Source organism: Lynx rufus, unplaced genomic scaffold, assembly GCF_022079265.1.
Source record: "Lynx rufus isolate CCGP_SWC_20201006 ecotype Redwood Valley unplaced genomic scaffold, mLynRuf1.p SCAF_9, whole genome shotgun sequence".
NCBI lineage: Eukaryota > Metazoa > Chordata > Mammalia > Carnivora > Felidae > Lynx > Lynx rufus.
Window position 1 is genome coordinate 97,149,138 of NW_025814897.1, and position 22,624 is coordinate 97,171,761.

A 22,624-nucleotide genomic window follows, 5' to 3' on the forward strand; every position below is an offset into this window, starting at 1 on the left:
AGAGGGCTGGAGTCCTGGATGCACAGAAGGCTCCCTTCACCTAGGATCTGTGTCCCTCCCTCTCTCTCTCTCTTTCCTTACCTCTCCCCTGTCCCGCCCAGCAACACCCCCCCCCCACCAGTCTACCTCTGCCTACCCACCAAGTACCTCTGAAGCCAGAAGGTCTCTGGAGGTACCGAGATCCAAAGCCACCCTGGCTGGCTCTGCCCAGGCCTGGGGCTCTCTGTCCCTGGGAATAGAGCCGTAACAGGCTGTGCCCCGGCTGTCGGGTGTCTGGGCTGGCTAAATGGCCACCACCCTGCCCGGGAACCTGGGGCTTGGGTTCTACCCACCACATGGGAGGTACAGCCCTTCATCCCAGGCTCGGAGGTCCCGGATGCCTACAGCTGACTGTGGAAACGGATTTCCCCAGGCCGCTCCTTGCTGGAGCTGGGACCTGCTATGGGGAAGGCTGGCTAGGCACGCTGGTGAGGTTGCCCTGGACATTCCGGACGTCAGAGGCTCTGAGGAGGAAGGATGCGCGAGAAGGAGGCTTGAGAGCTGGTCTTGGACACAGGGAGAGACAGGGGCCAGGGCGAAGCTCAGAGGAAGCCACGGGGGGAATAGGGACAGATACACAGGGGAAGAGGCAGGGGAGGGGAAGGACTGAAGGAAAAGGCAGAGAGCCCCGCTCTTCCCTTCTCTCCTGGCCTGAGCCACTTTAGTTGGGTCCCAGCCAGGAAGACCCCCATCCCCCCCAGAGCTCTTGGGGTTCGAGACCTGCTCCTGCGCTCCACCCTTGGCCCCATCTTTTCTGTGTCTCCCCCCAAGGACCCATGAGAGAGACAGTCCCCGTACCCGTGTGCGCAGCACTTTTCCTGGACTGAGTCTCATTCACCCCGCCCCTTTGTCTGTCCCTGGCTCTTCCCATCAAATATCCCTGGAGCCAGAATGCCTCTCAGGCCTAGAGGCGCTGAGAACTGTAGCCTTGGGAGGTGGGAGGTATTAGGCCATTTTACAGACGAGGGAACTGAGGCTCAGAAAAGTTTAGTGGCAGTTAGGAGTAGACAGAGCTAGGGTTTGACCCCATGGCTGTCTGATGCCCACCCTAACTCCTCATGCCGAGATAATTAGGGCTGCCAGACAGCCCCTGAAAGAGTCTGTGCAGGAGAATGTTCTGGGAAGGCTGCCTGGAGGAGGTAGCATCTCTGCTGCCTTTTTTCTTTCTTCCTGAACCCAGTGCCTAGGGACAGGATGCTGTGACCAAAGAGCCGCCTGATGCCATGTGGGGTCCCTTCCTTCTCCCTAATTGCCTCCCTAGGGCACACTTAGCACCCAGCCTCAGAGTCTTAGGAACCCCAGCCCTGACGCAGAGGTTAACCCTTTGCTAACCGCCTGCCTCCAGGCTCTGTGATGGGTGTGCGAGCTGGTCCCTGGCTCCCGAGTGTGGTTCCAGAATGTCTTCAGTTGGTTGGGAGGCCAGACTGTAAAACCCAGTGAACTTGGGTTAGGCCTTGGTGAAACTATTTTAGTTGGCTATCGTTTGTAACTTTGTTTCTGCAGGCAGTGTAGATGACAGCAAGGGGTGGGACTGGTGGGGTTCAACTCCCAGCTTTACGGTCTGTGTCACCTTGGGCAAGTCCCTTTCCCACCCCGAGCCTCAGTTTCTCCCCCCATAAAATGGAGATAAAAGCAGAAGCCACCTCGTCGGGTCATCGCCAGGGTGAACTGAGCCATGTGGAGCGCTTGGCATGATAGCTGGTGACAGGTAACTGCAAAAATGTTAGCTTTGGTTAGTATTGGCTGGGTGCCGCTTTAAGATGATGTTGGTGTGTGATTGCTCCCGTTCACATCCGCCAAACGGGGCACTCCCTGAGGGCAGGGGGGGGTCTCCTCCTTCCTCCCCGTGTCCGGCTCAGGGCCTGCCTGGAGTTGGAGATTCAATGACCTGCAGTGGGCTTGGTGCAGGACGCAAACTCTGAGCGGAGACGGCCACTTGGGAGCCCCGGGGAGGGCCGCCCCTCGGGCCACAAAGTAGGCAGGACCCTGGACTCCAGGGTTGGGGGGTCTGGAACACAAAGCTCATGTGACAAGGGCAAGGGCCACCACCTTCCTGGGCCCCCGCTGATAACCCAGGATGACGAAGCCACGCTTTCCGCCTCACCGAGCGGCATGGGGTTGATTGGCTGAAGTTAGCGAAGCACCGCTCCCTCGGAGATGCTTCCGTAAACGCTCATGCCATCCATCGGTCTTCCCTCTGCCCGATGTCTGTTTCAGGTTCGCGGGGACAGGAACCTTCCTGGGGCAGTTTGCGGGAAGCCGTGTGTGTCCTACGTCTCAAGGGACAGTCTTCGTGCACACCCTCCTCCTGCCGTGTGAGGAGGGGAGTCATTTCGCCTGACTCTTCCCACAGCCCCCCGTCTCTGTGTGCTTGCATCCGAGCGTTTGGCAAGCTGATCCCACCATTTCCCCGGCCAAGGCTTGATAGCCCCATTTTACAGATGAGGACACTGAGGCTCAAGGTGGGTAGGCAACTTGCCAAAAGTCACACAGCTCTGTGAAGTGGGATTGGAATTTAGGTCTCTCTCAATTCAAAGGCCATACTATGACCTGGTTCATTGTTCTGTCCTCTGCCACGGGGAAGGGGAGGGGTCCTCGGAAGGCAGCTAAATTCTGAGGGCCCATCCGGGTCTTCCTGTTAGGGGCCCTCGAATCTGAGGCTCCTGGATAGCCTCTCAGAGAGTTCTAAATATTCCTCCAAGTTAGGGCTTCCCAGCCGATGTGGTGAATGTCCCCAATGTGTTGAGATGGTTGGTTATCTTCTCAGCCCATGGGGACAGAGCCCTGGGCTGGTCAACTCAGACCAGGAGCATTCCTCTCTATCCACCCCAGGGACCAAACAGATACTTCTCTACGTGTATCGTTATGTGAAACAGGTTGGGAAGGAGATGGCTCTAACCAATCCCCTCCCTTCCCCCACCATACATACTGAGCACACACATTCCCCAGAAGGGTGGGGATTCATAGTCCTCTCTGGGCCTCAGTCTCTTCATCTGAGAAATGGGGACAAAGTAGGTGATGTCAAAGGCATCCTTCTGGCACTGCGAGTCAAAATATATAAGCCCTAGGACCAGCACTGGGAGGGGGCAGGGTCTGCATGGGGCCCAAGTAGCGTGCTAAGAAGGCCAAAAACAGTCCAGAAAGGGAGCCATGGAGAGGGAGAGGTCAGAGGCTATGGTTCAGCCTCAGTTTGAGCCTTTGGCTGCACGGTGCCAGGTGGGGAGGCTGGAAGGCTCAAGGTGTCTGCGCTTCTTGGTGTCGTACCGTCTGTAAAGTGGCCTCGTCCTCCTCATGCTAATGGCCTGCCGGTGTCATTGCTTGGGTTTCAGAGCAGAGCCTCGTAGGAAGGGCCACATCTGTCAGCCTCATCAGCCACGCTGAAAGAACACTCTGGCCAGGATTGGTGGGGCTGATCTTTTCCTTCCTGACAGGAAGCCAAGAAGCAGCCTTGGAGCCGTGGCGGGATGAGGGGCAGGCAGGCAGGGGTGCGGAAGGGTGGGCTGAGCTGGCTCCACCATCTACTTCATTCACTTCGGCAGCAGGTGAGGAGGAGGGAGCTTAGCCACTTACTTGTGTGGCCTTGGGCGGGTCACTGAACGCCTGAGACTCAGTTTCCTTATCTATTAAATGGGTATGACAGTATCTCTGTGGGGTTCGTTGCAGAGATTAAATAAGAGACAGTGGGAATGGTATGATACAAACTATAAGGTGCTGTTACTCTTGTGCCACAGTCTGGCCGGGCGTGGTGGCTGCCTGCGTTCCTGGGGTGCCCCTGGCCTTCTTCCCCCAAATGCCAGGAGTCAGTCCCAGCTCCAGGTGTTAAGGTCCTTAGGAGAGGACCCGTCACCTGGGCTCATGGGATGGTGCGGCAGAAGCGGGTTCCGTATCTGTAAGACAAACAGGAGGGCCTGGGGCTCTAAGATCCTGTGATTCCTGGGAGGGTCTGATCTGAGTGTCTTCTGACCAGGGATGGCGGAGGTGGTGGCTTTCGTACCCCCGTGTTAGAGATGAGATGGGAAGGCTCGGAGAGGTTCTGCAATCCCCTTGCTCAAGGTCACACAGCTAGTTGGAAGCAGAGCTGGGATTCAGACTCAGGTCTTAAAGGAAACATGAGCCTAATCACGTTCTATGGCCTTGTGATTTTCCTGTTGCCCAGAGAAACGGCCTATTATACTTTTTCTTTTCTCTTTTAACAACAACAACAACAAAAGGGAAGATTGGGGAATGAAAAATAAGATGGTACAGAGGTCAAAAAGCCAGCCCCCGGAGCCAGCCGAGGTTTCAGGAAACACATCACCTGCCCCGCATGAAAACAAACACAGCCACCTGTGACCAGCCTCTTTTCGTGGATGACCAGGACAAAGTCCAGAGAACTGGGGAGCTGAGTGGCTGAGGACTAGCTTGCAGGTGGAGAGCCCGCAGGCTAGGCCGGTTTCCAGAAACGAACAGCCAGGGCAGGCTTTCTCTGAGTTCCTGGTGAGATCAGGTGAGATCAGTTGTCAACTCACCAAACTGGCTGGACCTCCAGGCCTCAGGCCTCTGAGACACTGCCGGAGGCTCAGAGACAGAGGCACCGCCCGTGCTCAGGTCAGAGGCCCTGTTCCTTGGCCCGCCCAGCCCTGCCCTGCCCTGTTTAACCCCTACCCTCTTGCCAGGAGCAGCAGCGGTCACCCTCTGGCACGGAGGCCCCCAGGCCAGGCATACATTTGGAGGCTGGATCCAGCCCCCTCGCGCCCCACCCCCCCACCCCCGGCGAGAGCGCTTTGGACTGTTGGTCAGGAAATCAACGACTCTGGGTAGTAATCATCATTGTTGTAATTTGATAGCATTTATTTGACACTTCCTGGGGGCCAGGCACTTTACAGATATTAGCTCCTGGAAGCCTTGCCATAACCCATTACTCAGTCCATTTTACAAGTGGGAAAGCTGAGGCACCGTGGTGAAGTGATTGCTCAAGGGCACATAGCTGGCTGCGATGCGCAGATTTGGTATCTTCAGACAGGGAGGGCAGGAGGGATGGCCAGGGTGCCCAGCACAGACTGAGCCCTACTATGCACGAACCTGACTATGGTTCGTCTTCATATCTGTGTGGGGCGGGTACGTTTACTATGCCCAACTGCTGACAGAGGCAGCTCTGTAGTGTTTCCCAAGGCGATGTGGCTGAGCTGAGGCACATGAGGCCGCTCGGGGGTGGGAACGAAGGGCTGCCGTGTGACTTTCCTATACCTGTCTATGCAGAAGGCCCGGGGAGCCAGGACAGGCAGCAGGTGGCCTGGGGATGTCCAAGTCCTCCCTGTGCGTCAGCCCTGATCTTGCTGTGTGACTTGTGAGCTCTTGCTGTCTCCATCCCCTCTGGGAAATGCGGGGATCTGGAAAGTCTTCTGCAGAACAGATATTCCTCCTGGGATAAATCACCCCGGTGTTGTGTGGGGGAGGGGTGGCGTGAGCCTCTAGCAAGAGGAGCAGAGGTACAGGGAGCTTCGTGTGAGATTCTCCCCGGCCAGGCCCTGCTGCCCCAGGGCCCGCAGGCCTGTCTGCGTCGCACTGGGAGCAGAGGGACCAGGCCACGCTGGGGACCAGGCCGATGGAAGTGGGTCTCAACACATTAACATCCCCTGGAAACTTAAAAGACCTTGTAGTCTGGACTGTAACCCAGACCAGTTTAATCAGGATCTCAGATGGGGGGGGCGGGGGGGGGGGGGCAGGCACGAGCAAGCTGTACACCTTCCAGGGTGATTCTACGCACAGCCAAGATTGGGGACCACTGCCCTAAGCCAGTTGGGAGATGGGCGAAGTACGAACCTCTTGGCTTTCCAGGGTGAGTGACCCAGGGAAAGCACGCGCCTGCCCATCTGCGTCTAGGGATAGGGCTCCCAGCTTTTCTGACCCAGATGAGATTAAAATCCATTCTTGGGAGTAAGCAGCCTCCCCTTCCCATAAACCAACAACGTCATTCTTAAGGACCAGAAACCTCCAGGTGCGGGATCAAAGCTGGTTTGTCTCATCTCCTCTGAGAAATCTTTCCTGAGCTCCCCAGACACCCCCTTCCCCTTCCTTCTTCCTGCAAATACATGCCGAGCGCTTAGCACGTACTAGGCACTGCTCCAGGCTCTGGGATCCGGGGTGAGCGAGACAGACACAGCCCTCCCCTGAAGGAGCCGTGTTCTAATGGGGGCTCTATATGCACTAAGTGAACCAATAAGCTAACTGCGGTGAGCAGGCCATGTGATAGGCCCCAGTGTCCAGGGTGCTGTTCCTTACAGTCAGCAGGCGAGACCCCCTCACCCCAACCTGAGATTTGGACAACTTGGTTGGGGCAGGGACGGGGGCTGGATGTTGGCATGTTTGGATTCTGCTGTGCAGATGAGGTGTTCAGGGAAGGCCTCAGGGAAGAGGGAACTTGACCTATAGGAAGTGGAGGAACCAGCCGGGAGCTTTGGGGGAACGACCAGGACAAAGGCTCTGAAGCAGGTCAAGGACCAAGTCACAGAAAAGAGTGGCCTTAGGAATGAGCGCGTGTATGGGGAGGGCCAAGGCGTGCGGTGCTGAGGACAGGGGAGGGGCAGGGCAAACCAGACGGGGCCCCGCCTGCTGCCTAAGAGGCTGGATTTTATAGGGGACATGTTGGCTACGTCAAGGTTACAGGGCTGCAGGCAGGGGAGTGACAAGGTCTGGTTTACAGTTTCAAACCCCTTCCTGCAGCGTGGATGAGGGATGGGGGAGGACAGGAGTGGAGGCTGTGACCAGCAGGGAGCTGCACTGGTCCAGGCAGGAGGTGAGATTTGGGCTGGGTGAGGTGTGGGACTAGAGGAGACACCTTCAGGCTGCGGGATGAGGGGGAGGAGGGAGAGGGAGTGTGGGTGGGTGTGGCTTTTAGGTGTTTGGCCTGGGACAGCTGTTGGGTGGAAAGGCCATCCCCACCCCATCCCTGGCCCCCGAACCCTGCAGCACTTAGAATCCTTAGCGCCGGCCCCTGAGCAGGCGCCTCTGGTCTGGCATTTCCTAGGACGTGCTCCGTGTGGCCTTGAGGGCTATTAAGTGAAAAGTGGTTTCAGTTCGGCCGTGTTTGCCGCGGCGATCTTGAGGATGTTAACAGCCTAATGTGTGGTGGCTCTCGGGGAGAAGAAGTGGCACTTTACAGACTCGGTGACAGCAAACCTTCTGTTCTTAACAGCGCGTCTTCGAGGACTCATTGTGAGGCGCCACTCCAGGAAACGCTGATCTGGTTCCAGCCCGGCATCGCACAGGTGAGGAGGCGGGCCCAGGGAGGGCGGTCACCGCGCTGGGTCCGGTACCCCGTGTCCCACCAGAGTGGGCACCGAACCCGCACCTCCCCACTCTGGGCCTGCAGGTGCCGCTCCGTCACGTAACTGTTTTCCACGAGGCCGTTTGGGGACATGCGTGTTCCAGGGTCAGGCTGGAGGGCCCCTGCTCCCCGCCGTCCTCAGGTGGGGAACAGACCGAGCCTCCTACCCTACGAGTGCAAATTCTCAGGTGCCCCACACGGGCAGCGGTGCTCACGAAGACACCAGCTCTTTCCCAGTCCTGCTTCCTGTACCCAGGGGGCTTCGGGGAAAGTGAAGGAGCCTTGGCGGTGGGTCCTGGCTCAGGGACCCAGAGCTGGCTCAGGGAGCTCGCCCCACAAAACCCCCACCCCACCCCTTGGATGAGGACAGAGGAGGTCTAACAACAGTCCCCGCTGACTCAGGGGCCGTGGGTATCAGACCCCTTTCAGGTGGCTGAGCGCTTGAAAGTCCAGGTGTTTTATGTGGAAGTCCCTCCTCACTTCACCATCCCTCCATTCTCCCCTCCACCCATCCCTCCATCCATCTGTCCATCATCCTTCCATCCATCCAGCCCGCCAGTTATCCCTGCATCCTCCCACCGCCAACCCCCATCCGTGGCTCTGTCCAGCCACCCATTCCATCTTTGATTCTGCAACATTTGCTGGGAGCCTACTTTGTTCTCATAAATAATACATAGTCTTTCCCCTCAAAGTATCACGGTTCACAGGGGAGATGGACAATGAAGTAGACAATTACCATACAGCATCATGAATTCTAGTGGTAACCTCCATTTATTGAAAGCCTACCATATGCCAGGCATTTTATCCACATTATCTAATTTAATCTCCGGACAAAGCTTCCAAATGGGTTTCATTTTCCTCCTTTCAAAAATGAGTAAGGTGACGCTCAGAGAGGTTAAGTCAGCTGTTCAAGATCACACAGCTGGGAGATGAGAGAATTACATTCAAACCCAGGCAGGCCCTCTAACGCCGGAACCTGTTCTTGGAACAACGAATCCAGTATCCGAAGCTATTGGAAGGAAGCGGAGAGGGGGCGTGGCTAACCAGCAATCTGTGTTGACAGGGACTAGGTGACTACGGTGGTAGGGATAAGGCTGGCTGGAGTAGAGGCGTCTTCCTGGAGGTGATTTCTGAAGTCAGTCTTGAAGGATGAGTAGGCGTTGGTAAAATACCAGCGCAGTAATCTCACAGTACAAATTGGTTTGGCGTAAAATGGTGTATTTGGTCAATTTAAATTGTGGTTGCTTAGAAATGGTCAATTTACCTGCTATAAAGTATAACATAAAACAGTCCCTCCTACCTACTGCCCAGACAGCTGTCGGAGACTGCTCTGGAATTTTCCAATAAAACGCGCATTCGTGTCATTCCCTTGTGTCGTCGGCCGTCCGTACACGCTTGCCGGGAGGCGTGGGCAGACCCTCCAGTGTTTACGGAAAGTATACACAAGGAAGCATAACATTCTCTTCAACTTCATCTGCAAATGAAACCCTCACCCCTTACTTCTTCCACAAGTACCGACCGACACAGGCCCAGGGAGCCCTGGCCGTACGAGGTACTGACCTATCCGTTTACAGCAGTGGGTTCAGTCAGGCCCCTCACTCTGTAGGTGAGGAGAACGAGGACCTAGAAGTCCCTTCCCTGTGGCCACGTGTTGGCAGAGCCAGTATCTGAACTCTTATCCGGGGTCCTTTGTCTCCTCCCTGACTGCAGTTCCTTACATTCAACTTTTGCCACCTCTATGTGCTACAAAATCTTTTTATGTTTTTTCCCCAACTATTTAAAAATGTGCAATCTGCGGGGCGCCTGGGTGGCGCAGTCGGTTAAGCGTCCGACTTCAGCCAGGTCACGATCTCGCAGTCTGTGAGTTCGAGCCCCGCGTCGGGCTCTGGGCTGATGGCTCAGAGCCTGGAGCCTGTTTCCGATTCTGTGTCTCCCTCTCTCTCTGTCCCAAAAATAAATAAACGTTGAAAAAAAAAATTAAAAAAAATAAAAATAAAAAAAAAATAAAAATGTGCAATCTGTTCTTAGGTCACAAGTTGTACAAAAAATAGGTGGTGGGTTGGATTTGCTCCACAGACCCAGTTGGCCAACTCTCGCCCCACACCAGCCCTTCCTCCTGTCTCGTGGATGAGAAGACTGAGGCTCAGATCCCCAGGCCTTCTGACCCCAACTCTGGGAGCTCCCTGATGATGCCACACCCCGTCGCGGAGCGACCTGGGCACGTTCTCAGCCTGGGCTGTGACCCCCAGACCTTCTTGGGGCTACCCGTCTCCTCCGTGTCGCTTTGAGGGGGAAATGTCTGTACCTTACAGGGAAGAGAGACTTTGCACCCTTGGATGTTGGCCAGTGTGCCACTGGTTCTGGGCACCTTCTCCTCCCTCAGGAGATCCCCAGGGAGTCTCTGGGGCTTCCCGGATTGGCCAAACTGCCTGCCAGTCATGGGGCTGCTGGCTCCTGTTCTAACATCTGAGCCCCCCCCCCCCCCCCGCTCCAGCTGCCTCCCGGAGAAGATGGGGTGGCCTAAGGGGTTAGGTGGCCTGAATTCTGCCCTTGCTGGTCAACATACCAGTGACTGGGGACAAGCTCCTTCACCCTTCTGTGCCTTTCTTTGCTTATAGGACACGGAAGGGCTTTGCCCAATGTCTAGTACAATTCACGTGAGTGCCCGAGACCAGCGAGGTTGCTCAGAGTCTGGAGCATCTGTGAATACCAGTTTAGCAGGTTCTGTCTCCTTCTTGCCCGCTTGGGAATCCCAGCCGTCCCCAGAGATCCCTTTATGTAGTCGAGGCCACTCAGACAGGATGCACTTCACAGGGGAAGGGTCTTGGGCTCTGGAGCCCACTCCTGCTTGGGCGCTGTGCAGCTTGGATGAGTTACTTCACCTCTCTGAGCCACGGCCTCCAGGGATAGGAACACCTCCCTCGCTTTCTGGGCGCGTGAGACGCAGGTGGCCTCCTAGAGTCGGTGCCACTCATTGGCGGCCACTCTTTCTCACTCAGCGGACCCAGAATTTACTCTTGTCCGCCAACTGCCCTTTCTTTCTGAGCACCCACAACCCTGTGAGGCTGCCCTGGCGCCCCAGCCTGAGCAGAGGATGTGGAAGTGGAATGTGTAGAAACTCCCTTCCCGTACTGCCTAGAAACAGACAGACAACGGTTGCCAAAGACCGTTTGCGTGTTTCTCCAATTGCACAAGATCCCAGCGCGCGCTGCTCGGGCCTCTGGCCGCTGCCAGAGCTCCGCGAGGCTCTTCCAGTGAATCGTGACCTGTCTGTAGACTGCTTGGGGCTCAGCCTGGGTCAGCCCCTCGGGGCGTCCCGCGTCACTTACAGTGAGGAGACCTAGCCAGGCAAGCATGAGAAACACGCCCCCTTCCCCTCCATGAGAGACTCTTTCCTCTGCTGTTTCTTGTTCCGCGCAAGTTCATGAAGAACCTGTGGTCTTCTGTGCTGGAGTGGGGAGAAGAGAACAGTCACGCTCCTTCATGGGGACCGTCCCCTGCAGGTCTCCCTCAGGCCAGGCCTCGGTTCAAGGTCTCAGATCTCTAGACCTCCTGACACAGGGAGCCCCTGTTCTCCCCGCTCCGGATCTGGGATAGGCCCCGGGTGGAGTTGCTATGGCCGGGGTTTCCCTGGCTCCTAACTCCCTGTTGTTGTCCCTGCGTTTCTCAGACCCCAGCCTTGGACCCTGGTAGACTGGAAGAGCCGTTCAGGCCCCTCTCTTCACGTTGCACTTGAATCCCCGCAAGCCTTTGTTCAGGCTTTGCTTCCATGCCACTTGTAACAGGGCGCTCATTACCACTCAGATAGCCTTTTCCTTCTTTGGACGGCTTTGCTTCATGGTGTGCCCAAATGCGACGTGCAGAAAGGCAGCTAAAGAAAATGTTCTCTAATTGAGACATGAGAAAACTGAACTGGGTCCCTTGGGAGGTGGTGGGTCCTCCCCCTTAAGCCCTCTCCCCCATTACCGGAGGTGCAGAAAGTCAAAGCGGAGGTCCCACTGGCCAGGATGATAGAAGATTATTACATGCAGAAAAGGCAGAGGGGACCTCCATAGGGACAGGATGTATTCACAAGGCTTAGGGCTGCCTTTTACCCTTGCAAGAGGAGGAAGGGGTAAAGCCCACCCCTTGGCCCTCCTCCCCTCTGCTCTGTGGCCTGCCCCTCCACCTCCCGTCCGCAGGGCAGTGGGAACAGCACTGGGCCCAGTGCCTTCTTCCCCACCCCCAAGCCCAGCTCTGCCCATGCAGCTGCCCCATGCAGCTGTCCCGGCCCCAGCTGCCCGGCCCTGGCTCCTTTCGCCCCACGGAGCCCAAGAGCTGGGCTGTTGTCATTCCTGGATTGTATGGCTTCAGGGAGGGGGCGAGGGCAGCCAGCTTCCAGCTTCCCTCTTCCGGCCTGAGGTCCATCAGCGTGGGGAGATACAGCCAGTGTGCTCAAGCATGGTTTGTGTTTCAGAAGCACGAGTGTATTGCCCAGGAAAACTGAGAAATTGGGAACAACCATGGGTCTAATCATAGAGTATTGATTACATGCTTTGTGATATATCTGTATCCGGGACTTTAACCCTAGGATCCTTGGGGGTTCCTGAGCGAGCTTTGTGGGGCCTATAAACCTCCAGAAATAATTTGCAAAATGCTGCCTGTACATGAGTTTTCTGGCGGAATCTCGCCCTCCAGAGTGTCAAATGATCAGCAGTATGGAATCCTACACAACATGTAAAGTTGTGTCATAGAACATTTTATCAGCATGCAGAGATAGTATATTGTAGAATGAAAAAGGCGGGTTACAAACCACTCTATACAGTATGAGCCCGGTTTTGTTTAAAACCATCTGTTAAACACACATGCTGGAAGTATAGCTCCTAAAATGATGACAGTTTTTATCTCTGGGGTAAGATAAAAGTTTTTGTTCCCTTTGTGTTATTCTGTATTCGTTGGATATTCTACCATGCATATTTGTTCTCTCTTTGAGGAAAGGGTGGAGGGCGCACTCGGTCCATTTTCTAAGAAGCCAGAACTCTCCTTCTCTCCCAGCAGCCCCCTGGCCCCAGACGGGGCTGCAGTTCTGTGCCATAAGCTATGGTCTCACCTCTGAGTCTCCAGCAACCACCTGCCACCTTCCTTGCCTCCTCCCTTTGACCAGCATCCATCTGGGCATTTCCAAAGCCCAAGAGGGTCCTACGTGACTTCCCTCCAGGCCCTGCCCAGTTGAGTGGCCAACCCAGACTAACTGTCAAACATCAAGCAACCGAGATGGCCTGTAGGCCCGCACTTCCTGGCCGTGTGGCTTTGGGCCAGTCATCGAACCTCTCTGGGCCTCCGGGTACCATGAAACAAGACCTCGTGTTAGTTCCTCCCTCTGGGATTGCCGTGAGGATGAGCTGGGATGATTCGGGAGCCGCTGGGTCACTGATAGCGGTCAGCATTGTTCCCTTTCCGCCTGGCCCAGCCTGGCCCTGACCTACCTGCCTTCTCTCTCCTCCCCAGGGAGCTCCAGGACCAGCAGGATGGGGTCAGCCTGTATCAAAGTCACCAAATACTTTCTCTTCCTCTTCAACTTGCTCTTCTTTGTAAGTACGACCAGCTCAGCCGATTGCCTCCAACAGAGACTCTTCTCCTGGGGGCAGCCCAGCCTGAGGACCCTCCAGACGCTCCAGGCCAGCGATGGCAGTGGGACGTGGTCAGCGAGGGCCGAGGACAGACCGCTGCAAACGGAACCGGGTGGGGCAGCCGGGAGATTGCCTACGCTCCAGCTGGTTCTGTGGTGCCTCTCCCAGCTGTCCCCTCTCGTGTCCCCAGCACCGAGGTCCTGGGCAGTCAGGGTTGGAAGTAGGCATGGGTGTGGAAGAGCCCCCTGGGTGTCCCCTAACTCATCAGCAGGGAGTTCTCTGAAATCTTTCTCATCCTGTCCTGGCCCTCCCCCTACCTGTGTCCCCTCTGAAGAACTCCTGTTACAGTTTGAGATTTCAGCTGCCCCCCTCCTCCCTCACGCCCGTTGTGGGGGGCTCCTAGAGGGTGTGCAGGAGAGACCAGGCTTGGGGCCAGAGTGGGGACCCAGTGCCCCTTCACCAGACCCACCCTGGCAGGCCTCACCAGGTCCCCAAGCCATGGGGGGCCACCCAGATGTAAGCCCAGTGCACATCTGGAGCTGGTTTTCCTGGGGCCTCCATTTTCCTCTCTGGCCTGGCACTGACTGATTCTTCCTGCTTGGAGTTGCAAGGATGATGTTGGGGTGTGTGTGTGTGTGTGTGTGTGTGTGTGTGTGTGATGGGGTGGGGGAGTGGCCTGAGAGGCCCTCCCGGGCCCAGGGTGGTGCTAGGGGCTATGTCTCCTCTGTTGCTGGTTTACCCTATACTGTTAAAAATCAGGCTGAAAAAGAAGATGTTTATTATGATCCAACTTAATTTTTAAAAATTACGCACACACACGAAGATTTCTGAGAGGGGAAGAAAATGCCTCTCCGTGTTAGTGTTGGGATTCCTGAGAACTTGGATTTTATTCTTGGTGCTTCTCTGCGTTTTCCAAATCTTCCTACAATAGACATGAATGACTTGTGGGGAAAAGACGTTTTATGTCAAGTTACACAGGATCGTAGACAGTTTGGAAAGTGAAGAGTCATTCTAAATCCCCCCTCATAACCGTAACCCAACAGATCCTTACGAGTGTGTTGGCACACGCAAACACACACACACACACCCTTATGTGCATGCACGCGCACGCACAGCTGTGGTGCTGCCTGTTGGGCCGTTTGTCCACCCAGCCCCCTCCTCTGAGACCTTGCTGTGGCTCTTGTCCTCCGCGGATGGCAGCCGGCTCTAGAAGCTACCGCAGCCAGGGCCTGGGCACCTGGGCTTCCCCAGCTTGGCGGTCAGGTCCCTCCTGGCTGGGCCGGGCCTCTGGAAAACAGTTGCCGATGCAGCAGGAGCCAAGCTTTCCCTGGCAGGTGCTTGGTTACTGAGCCTCCGCCTGGCTTCAAGTCCGGCCAGGACTGGGGGACAGGAAGGTGGGAGTGCTGTGGTTCTACCCCTGGGGACTCTAGGGACTGAAGAGAGGGGTCTGGGCTACAGCCTGGGGAGCGCCGGGGTTTGGAGTCCAGGGACACAGACAGCCCGTCTCACCCCGTGCAGTGGGGGGGGGTGGGGGTGGGGTAGAGACTGGAGAAAGGAAGCAGGCTTGATGGTTTTGGCGGAGGCGTCCCTTCCCATCCTGCTCCTAGCCTGCCCCGTGGAGCCAGAGACTGGAAAAGCTTGTCTCCGGCCAGAGTTTTGGGGGCTGGCAGGAGTCAGGTGTTAACCCCCTGCGTGCTGGGGTCCAGGATGGCCGATCAGGATGAGAGGGGGTGGGCAGGGAGAAGGGGAGCTTTCATCAGAGGAGGGGAAGGGGAAAGGAGAGACTTAGAGGGACAGTGCACGTTTGTTTGTTCACTCACTCCTCCCTCGTTCACCATGTGTGTCCTCGACACCTGTGCATATTCAGACCCTGTCATGGGTCCCGGGTAGTCACTCACCAACAGAAGGGCCATGGTTTCTGTCCTACGTTCCTGGTGGAGCTGGGGGGGGCTCCAGTCAAGTATTTATTCAAATGGATGATAAGACGGCATTTGTCCCGTGTGCTGGGCATGAAGGATGTGGCCCCCAGGAGAGGTGGTATTAGGGCACTTGACCTTGTCAGGATGGCCAGCTACAGCTCCCTGGAGTTGTGTGTGGGGGGTGGGGAGAGAGGAGTCCGGGCTTCTGCATGAGTCCTGTATGGGGGCGGGGGGCAGAGTGGGGCTTTCCGGGGTGCGGGCCTTGCAAGCCTTCCAGGAAGGATTCTGGTTTTATTTGGTGCATGGTGGGAAGTAGTTACGTGATCAGACTTGTGGTTTGGAAGAGTCGCTCTGGCTGCTGTGTGTGTTCGCATATGCATACGTGTACACGTGTTCATCCTTGCCTACGCTCCCTGCTGACCCCGGGCTTCCCAGAAAATTGCCCAGTCAGCTTTTCTTAGGTTCACAGAAACCCAGAAGCCGCTTGCTGATGCCGTACTGTTCTGGGGGAAGCCGTTGCTATAAGGGTCCTGGCTCCCGGCTGAGCCCTGAGGGGAGATTCTGGTGGACCTGGGGGGCTGGGCGTTGTCGGTTAAGGTGGGGGTGCCCCATGGTCTCAGCCTTGGTTCACAGAGAAAGAGAGTGCCAGGGTGCCTCCCCCATTCTGGTTGGCTGCCTGGCTGGGGCTGTTCCTGGCTGACTCACAGCCTGGTGGCTGGTCCGGCCACACAGATGTCAGTCTTTGGACATCAGACCCACATGGGACTGAATGGATGAGTGCCGGGGACTTCCTTTTTGGGTGTCTTGAGGCGAGCCGAGGAAGTTAGCTGGGAAGTCCTGGATTTTGACCTACTTGGGATTATGTTTGCCCACAGGGAGTTTTCTGCCCTGCCCTGTGAGTGTAGGGAGTGAGCAAGTCAGGGGCTATGCCATACGGGTCAGAGGTGCACAGGAGCAGACTGTGGGCCTGACGCCTGGCCATCGGCCAGCTGTGCTGTGAGGGGCAGAGTTGGGGTGGGCAGGGCCTCAGGAGTCTTTGGGAATCAAACTCCCAAGTTCTGTAAAGTCCTGCCTCCTCCCAGCAAGCTATATAGTCCGAGGCACCCCCACCTGACTCGAACCCTCCGGCTCAGCAGGGTCCCAGTAGCCTCACTGTCCCCAGAGGCTGGCTTTCCAGGTGAAGACCCAGGACAGACCCCGGGTATCCCTGCTGAGGCCACCATCTGGCCTAGAGTAATAGACCTGGCTTTCAGCCCCTGATGGGAGGAATGGGCGAACTCTGGCAAATCGGGGCGTCAGTTTCCCCATCTGCAAAATGACAGTAACAGGGCCCATCTGGCAAGGAGGGAGGAGGGGACTCATGACCTGCTGGGAGACAGTGGGGGACAAATGTAGGGTTGCCATCAGCTGCCACTGTCTCTAAGGGGGTCAAGACTAGGGCAAGGTGCGTGAGGCACTCACTTGGGGACGAGAAATAGCCCCGCGCTGTGCCCTCTCAGGGCTCCGCTCTTTTCAGAAGGAAAAACATCACTGGTACCGATCCTGCCTTTATTTAAAAGTTTGATATTTCATCATAGATTTTTTTTTTAATTTTTTTTTAACGTTTATTTATTTTTGAGACAGAGAGAGACAGAGCATGAACGGGGGGAGGGTCAGAGAGAGGGAGACACAGAATCTGAAACAGGCTCCAGTCTCTGAGCTGTCAGCACAGAGCCCGTCGCCGGGCTCAAACTCACGGAGCACGAGATCATGACCTGAGCTGAAGTCGGACGCTCAACCGACTGAGCCATCCAGGCGCCCCATTCATTCATCATAGATTTTTAAAATGAATTTTGGTTTTTAAAAGTAATTGCTGCAAATTCTTATCTTGGGCTGTGTGTGTGTGTGTGTGTGTCCTCTTAATTTTTATGCCCAAGGCAAGCACCCCGTTTTCCTTACTGTGGTCCTGGCTCCTGCTTTAATGACAGCACAGCAAGGCTGTTCAAGCCCCGTGGGCTGGGGTGCTCATCCCACGCTGAGGCTCAATCAGCAGCTGCTGGCCTCGCAGCTTAGGACCTGATGGCTGAGCGGGGAGCCCAGGGCCTGTGATGGAGGCGGGAGGTGGCATGCTGGGACCCTCATGTGGGCTCAGACCAGGCCCCGGGTGAAGGCCAGCATTGTGGGGTGATTTGTGGGGTGATGCAGGGTCCTCTGCTCCCAAAGGGAACCTGTGCTCTTGCCCCGGCTACAGGCACTTCCCCAGCCTTAGCTGGCTTGGGGGGATGTGAGCCTCCGCTGGGGTCCCACCTGGGGAGTAGGCTCAGGTTGGGGGCCACCCTGGTGTGAGGCAGGGAATCCCTGGGCCTATGCCACCCATTCTCCCCAGGTTTACCTTTCTATTCCTGCCTTTACAGTGGGTTCCGGATCTCGTTCATTTCCTGAGCACTCAGCACCTGGTGAGATAGGCGCCCTGGGGATACAGAGCTGCATACAGCCCAGCCCTGCCCTCAGGGAGCTCACGGAGTAGCCTGAGAAGGACACACACAGCTGGTTAAAGCCAGTAGGAGGGGCGCCTGGGTGGCTCAGTCCGCTGGTTTGAACTTCCATCTAGAGATTTCGGCTCAGGTCATGATCTCACGGGTTTGTGGGGTTCAGCTGGGAGTCTGCTGACAGTGTGGAGCCTGTCTGAGATTCTCTCTCTCCCTCTCTCTCTGCCCCTCCCCCACTTTCGTGTGTAGGCACGCTTTCTGTCTCTCAAAATAAGTAAGTTAACATTGAAAAAATAAAAGAAAATAAAGCCAGCGGGAATGGCTGTTGAGAAGGGTGCAGGAGTGGTTGCCACAGAGTAGGGGCCCCTTGGCCGGACTGGGGGAGTCAGGAGGGCTCCTGTGGAAGCCGAGCTCTGAGGGGCAAGTGGCCAGTGGACCTTGATGTTCAAGTCCGTGCAGGGTTTTCCCCAGAGGTGGTTTGGGATGTTTGTGGCCCCTGAGATGGGCTGGGGGAGGGAGGGGGATGGCCTTGGGGAAGAGCCAGGAGGTAAAGCAGGAGGGCATCCCTGGGGGGAGGCTGATTGACTTGGTTTAACCACCCATGGGCCTGCGGTGGGGGAGACTGGAGGCAGGCCCTGCTGTCTGGATGGCTGGGGTGCGCCGGGACTTGGGGTGCAGGGCCTGAGGCCACCCGGACATCCCTGGGCTGGGGCGGGGATGGAGGTGGTGCCGCCCCCTTCCCCCCGCCGTGTCCTCCTGGCCTGGCTGCAGGGGCAGCCCGCGGGGCCCTCAGAGGCCCCCATTGACTGCACCCTCTCTTTCCAGATCCTGGGCGCGGTGATCCTGGGTTTCGGGGTGTGGATCCTGGCCGACAGGAGCAGTTTCATCTCTGTGCTGCGTAAGGACCCCTCTGATCCCCCTGCCCGGCTGGCTCTGGAGTGGCGGTCCGGGGCAGCAGGCAGGGCCACCGCAGGAGGACTTGAGCCTCAAAGCCGGTCCCTCTTCCAGCTGCCCTCAGGGCCTGGCCCAAGTCCTGTGCTGAGCACTCTGCCCTGGGCCCCCTCTGCAGGGGTTTTCAGAAGGAATTTTCTCTCCCTCCCTAAACAAAGCTGCTGTTGTCTGGAGAACAGTGGGGGGTTGAGGGAGGCTTGCTCTCCCATTCCCGGCCCTTCCCTCAGCCCTGACCTTGAGAAAGCCTCTTATATTCTCCTTCCCTCCATTTGCCGGCTCAGCAAAATGTGGGCAACAGTCCCTCCCCAGTCAGTTTAGGTAGATGGAGGAAAGGCCGGGAAAGACGGATTGTCAGGATTTGGTGACGTGCCTACTATGTGCCTGGTGCCAGTCAGACTGTTGGGGCCTGTGGGCTGAGGAGGAAACCACCGGGCACAGCAACCATTGTTTGTGTTCCTTATGCGCCAGGCATGGGGCCAAACGTTTTACACATGACAATTGCCTTAGTCCCTCAAGAGCCCCGTGAGGTAGGGACTCTTCTGTTCCTGCCTTACAAATGAAGAAAGGAGGCTCAGAGGAGTGATGTCCCTGGCTCAAGTTCACTTAGCTTCGAGTGACGGGTGTGAGATTTGAACCCCGAGAGCTTTGGTCCTGACCGCTGCCCATGGTAGGGGAACCACAGCAGGGAGGCCCCTTCTCTCACTCTTGAAGCAGGAGGAAAGAAGCCCAAGGCACTCTTGCACCGCTGACAAGAGCCCTTCCAGGTCTACTCACACACACACACACACACACGCACACGCACACACAGCCTCCTCCAGGAAGCCTGCCAGGCTTGCTGCACTGATCTCATGGCTGCCCTGAGGTGGAAGGGAGGCACGGCCGAGGGCCCCCCCCCCCAGTAGCACAGGGATGCCACTCCCATCAGTGAGTGCATCCTTGGCTCGCTTCCCTCCCAGCTGCTGCTGAGGCCGCAGGTTTGGACTCAGGCCCGTGACAGCTGCTTGATTTGAATAAAGCGGAACCAGGCTAGGATGGGTGATGGAGAGGCCACACCTGTCACTGTGGCCCCAGGGGGCTAGGCCGCCCCTCAGACCTGAAAGGAAGCAAGGACGATCCACCGTCCAGCCACATCCGATGTGGCCTGGGGCTGGTAGTCTGGCCTCTTCCTGAGGGGCTGCAGACTGTACCCCCATTCTGGGGCTAGGGTCTGCATCTCCCGCCCCAGCGGGGTGCCCACGCTCCCCGTGCCCACCCTCCATGGGCCCTGATGAGGCCCAGGCTCCCCACTTCCTGGCCGCGGCCTACACCCAGCAGGCACCACGCCATGGGGCAGAGTCTAAAGTCCGGCTTGCCCACTGTATCCCTGCCCTCTGCACCTTGCCCCAGGCCCCAGGCCCCAGGAACCTCCTGCCGCTTCTCCCGCCTCCTCCCACATCAGTTCTCAGACTCTGGAGCTGCCAGAATTTAGAGGTCCCCTAGGGGCACCTGGAATGTTTTCACAAATACAAGGGCCCCAGGGATCTGACTCCATTGATGTGTGGGTGGGGGCCTGGAGTACTATGGTTTTGAAAAAGCTCCCCAGGGGCTTCCCCAGCCAGGGCTTGTAAACACTAACCTACCAGAGGAAAAAGACTTACTAAGAATCACACACAAAGTGAGGCTCAGAGCTGGGACCTGTGTCCCTGGCCTGCATGACATAGCTCTTCCCTTACCTAACCGTGGGTCCACGGGGCCAGGCGTTACATCTTACAGTGGGGGAAACTGAGGCACAGGAAGGGGAAGTAACTTGTCCAAGGACACACAGCTAGGAGGCAGAGCTGGGATATGAACCAGGTGGCGTGGGTCCTGAGCTCCCGGAGCCCCAAGCCCCTGTCCTGCAGGGTCCCACACATTCATGCCTTAACGAGAGGAAGCGAGTGCAGTGGTTAGGGGCACAGACTCTGGAGCTGGGCTGCCATGGTTTGAATCCTGTCTCTGCTGCTTACTTACTAGCTGGGTAATCCTGGGCAAGTTACCTCACCTCTCTGTGCCTCTTTATCTGGAAAATGGGGATAATAGAATATACTGCAAGGTTATGGTGAGAAATGCAGTGAGTTCATACATGAAAAGCATTTAGAACAGCTCCTGGTGAAAAGTAAACCCTACACAAGTGATTACATTTATAACAACATCTTTAAGAAGTAGGATTTCGTTCCATTTCACAGAGCAAGAAATAGAGGCCGGAGAACGGCTTGCCCAGGCTGAGCCCATTAGCAGCAGAGCTGGGATTTGAGCCCCAGCCCCTTTCAGTCTGGGTCCCTTCCTACCTCACTGGTAGCTGCCAGGCCTGGTGAGACCAAGATGTTTCTGCTGTGCACAGTGGAGGGCCACCCCAGAATGTCCACTTGTCCCCTTCCTAAGTCCAGATGCTGAGACCAGGGCCAGCCTGAGACCGTGGGTGAGGTCAGGGACTGATGTCCACTAACTGTTCTGAGAAACCGAGACCCCACATCTGGGCTGGCCTCCTGGGGGAGAACCCGAGTTGGGGTCTCAGCCCTGGGCACCTGGGTCGCCTGTTAGCCTTGCTGGGCTTCAAGGCTCGTAGGGACAAATCGGGATGTAAATCTACCCTCATCGGGCTGTTGTGGAAATTAAGCAGATGATTCGGATAAAGGGCCTTGTTCTGGCTGGCACACAGTGGATTCTAGGCAGTGCCAGTGTCTTTTTTCTGGGAGGTGTCCCTGGGAGGAACCCAAACCCGGGAAGCTTAGAGAAAGTGACACTTGACAGCCTCCCCCCTGCCTGTGCCGATTGCCGAGAGCCTGGAATGAAAACTGGTTCGGTGCCCGGAGCCCCCTACACTCACCACAGCAGGGGCACTGCCCGCCTGCCTGGGGGCTCCTGTGAGGAACTGGGCGGAGGCAGCCCAGCCCTGGCACCCCCAGAATGGAGTGGGCTGTCCAGGGCTTTTCCGGAGCTCCAGAACACTCTGTCTGTGACCAGGAAGTGGAACCGAATCAGGCCCTCCTATCCACCCACATTTCGGCTTTGTAGTTTTTTGTTAAGGGCACTAACACCCCCTCGGTGGCTAGGGTGGGGATCTCAGCTTCTCCGAGGTCCCCCAGAGAGCCGGCCAGTGTTCTCCCTGCTGACGGTCACTTGTGTCAGCCCTGGCCACGGCTGAGTCATTAGGAGAGCAGGTTAAACTTCCAGATTCCAGGTGGTCCCCAGGGAAGTCTGTTAGTTGTGATAGACCCAGGAACCCACACTAATACACTCCAGGCTGCCCACCAGGTTTCTGGAAACATCCTGTCCCGGCTGTCTCCCTGAGAGTACAGGGGCTGTCGTGGGAGGAGTCCGCAGCCCCTGCCAACGGGAGGCGCGTGACGGCCTCCGGGTAGAGCGCATCCCAGGCCAGCAGGCTGGAGGTGGGCAGGAGCTGTGCCCTGTTGTCGTGAGTGTTGTGATGGGCTTCTTGGGAAAGAAGAGGGTCTTCTTTCCCTGAAGAGGGTCTCATGCCATCAGGCCCTTCTCGCTCTGCCTCACGCATATTACTGCCAGACTCACACCCTCGCCTTCTGTCTCTCCTTCTTCAAATACGTCAGGCCCCCTGCTTCCTCCTTGCTGTTCCCACAGCCTGGAATGCCTTCCCCTCAGGTCTTCACCAGGTCACTTCTCCATCCTGGTCTCAGCTCACATGTCAGCTGCTCAGACCGGCCTCCCCGACCCCTCCAACCCACTCCCTGCCCCGTGGTTCTCTACCTGAGCTGGCCTCCGTGGCTTCTTGGCCTGCCCCCAAACCAGAGATCTGTACTGTTTACCTATGGCCCCCCACGCCCCAGCCCACTGGAGGTCAGCTCCTCGGTGTCGGGACCTCATCAGTCTGTACCCCCAGCAGCCCAGCACAACGTCTGGCACGCGGCGGGCACCTGGGAGATTTGTTGGCTGAGTGAACGAACGAGCATCACGCCTACGTCAGCACGCGTGCCCCATGCGTCAGGGGAAAGAGCGTGGAATTGGGGGCGTGCAGCTTTCCACACCCCAGCTCGGCGCTTGCCCCTGGGCCTCTCTGAGCCTCTGTGAGGCGGCTGTGCCCCAGCCTACCAGGCAGGATGACGTCAGAGCTAGAGATGGTGTGCGTGAGGCTCTGGAGGGCAGTGAGTGGGCCAGAGAGGCTGGGGTTTATTATTACAGGGATAAGGAGGAAAGCAGGCCTTCAGTGTCTGTGGCCCCAGCAGAACCTGCCCGTCCGCAGTTCATTAACTCAGCAGATACTCATTCAGGTAGCTCTTTGCTGCATTAGACAGTATTCGGGGAGCTGGGGGTTCAGCGGGGACCAAAGCCCCTGCCCTC

General features: G+C 56.9%; 1 protein-coding gene across 3 annotated transcripts in view; it reads left to right on the forward strand.

Moving 5' to 3' along the window:
- Positions 1-22,624, forward strand: part of CD82 (CD82 molecule) — a 50,870-nt gene that overhangs the window by 13,128 nt on the left and 15,118 nt on the right. The window contains exons 2-5 of one of the 3 annotated variants that reach the window (XM_047070793.1): positions 2,257-2,501; positions 7,214-7,286; positions 12,833-12,915; positions 18,167-18,239. In XM_047070793.1, the coding sequence (XP_046926749.1) occupies positions 12,853-12,915; positions 18,167-18,239 (136 nt within the window). In that variant the 5' untranslated portion in view covers positions 2,257-2,501; positions 7,214-7,286; positions 12,833-12,852. Of the gene's footprint in view, positions 1-2,256; positions 2,502-4,506; positions 4,526-7,213; positions 7,287-12,832; positions 12,916-18,166; positions 18,240-22,624 lie in introns of those variants that run through there. The other 2 variants (XM_047070794.1, XM_047070792.1) reach the window with 2 other exon arrangements.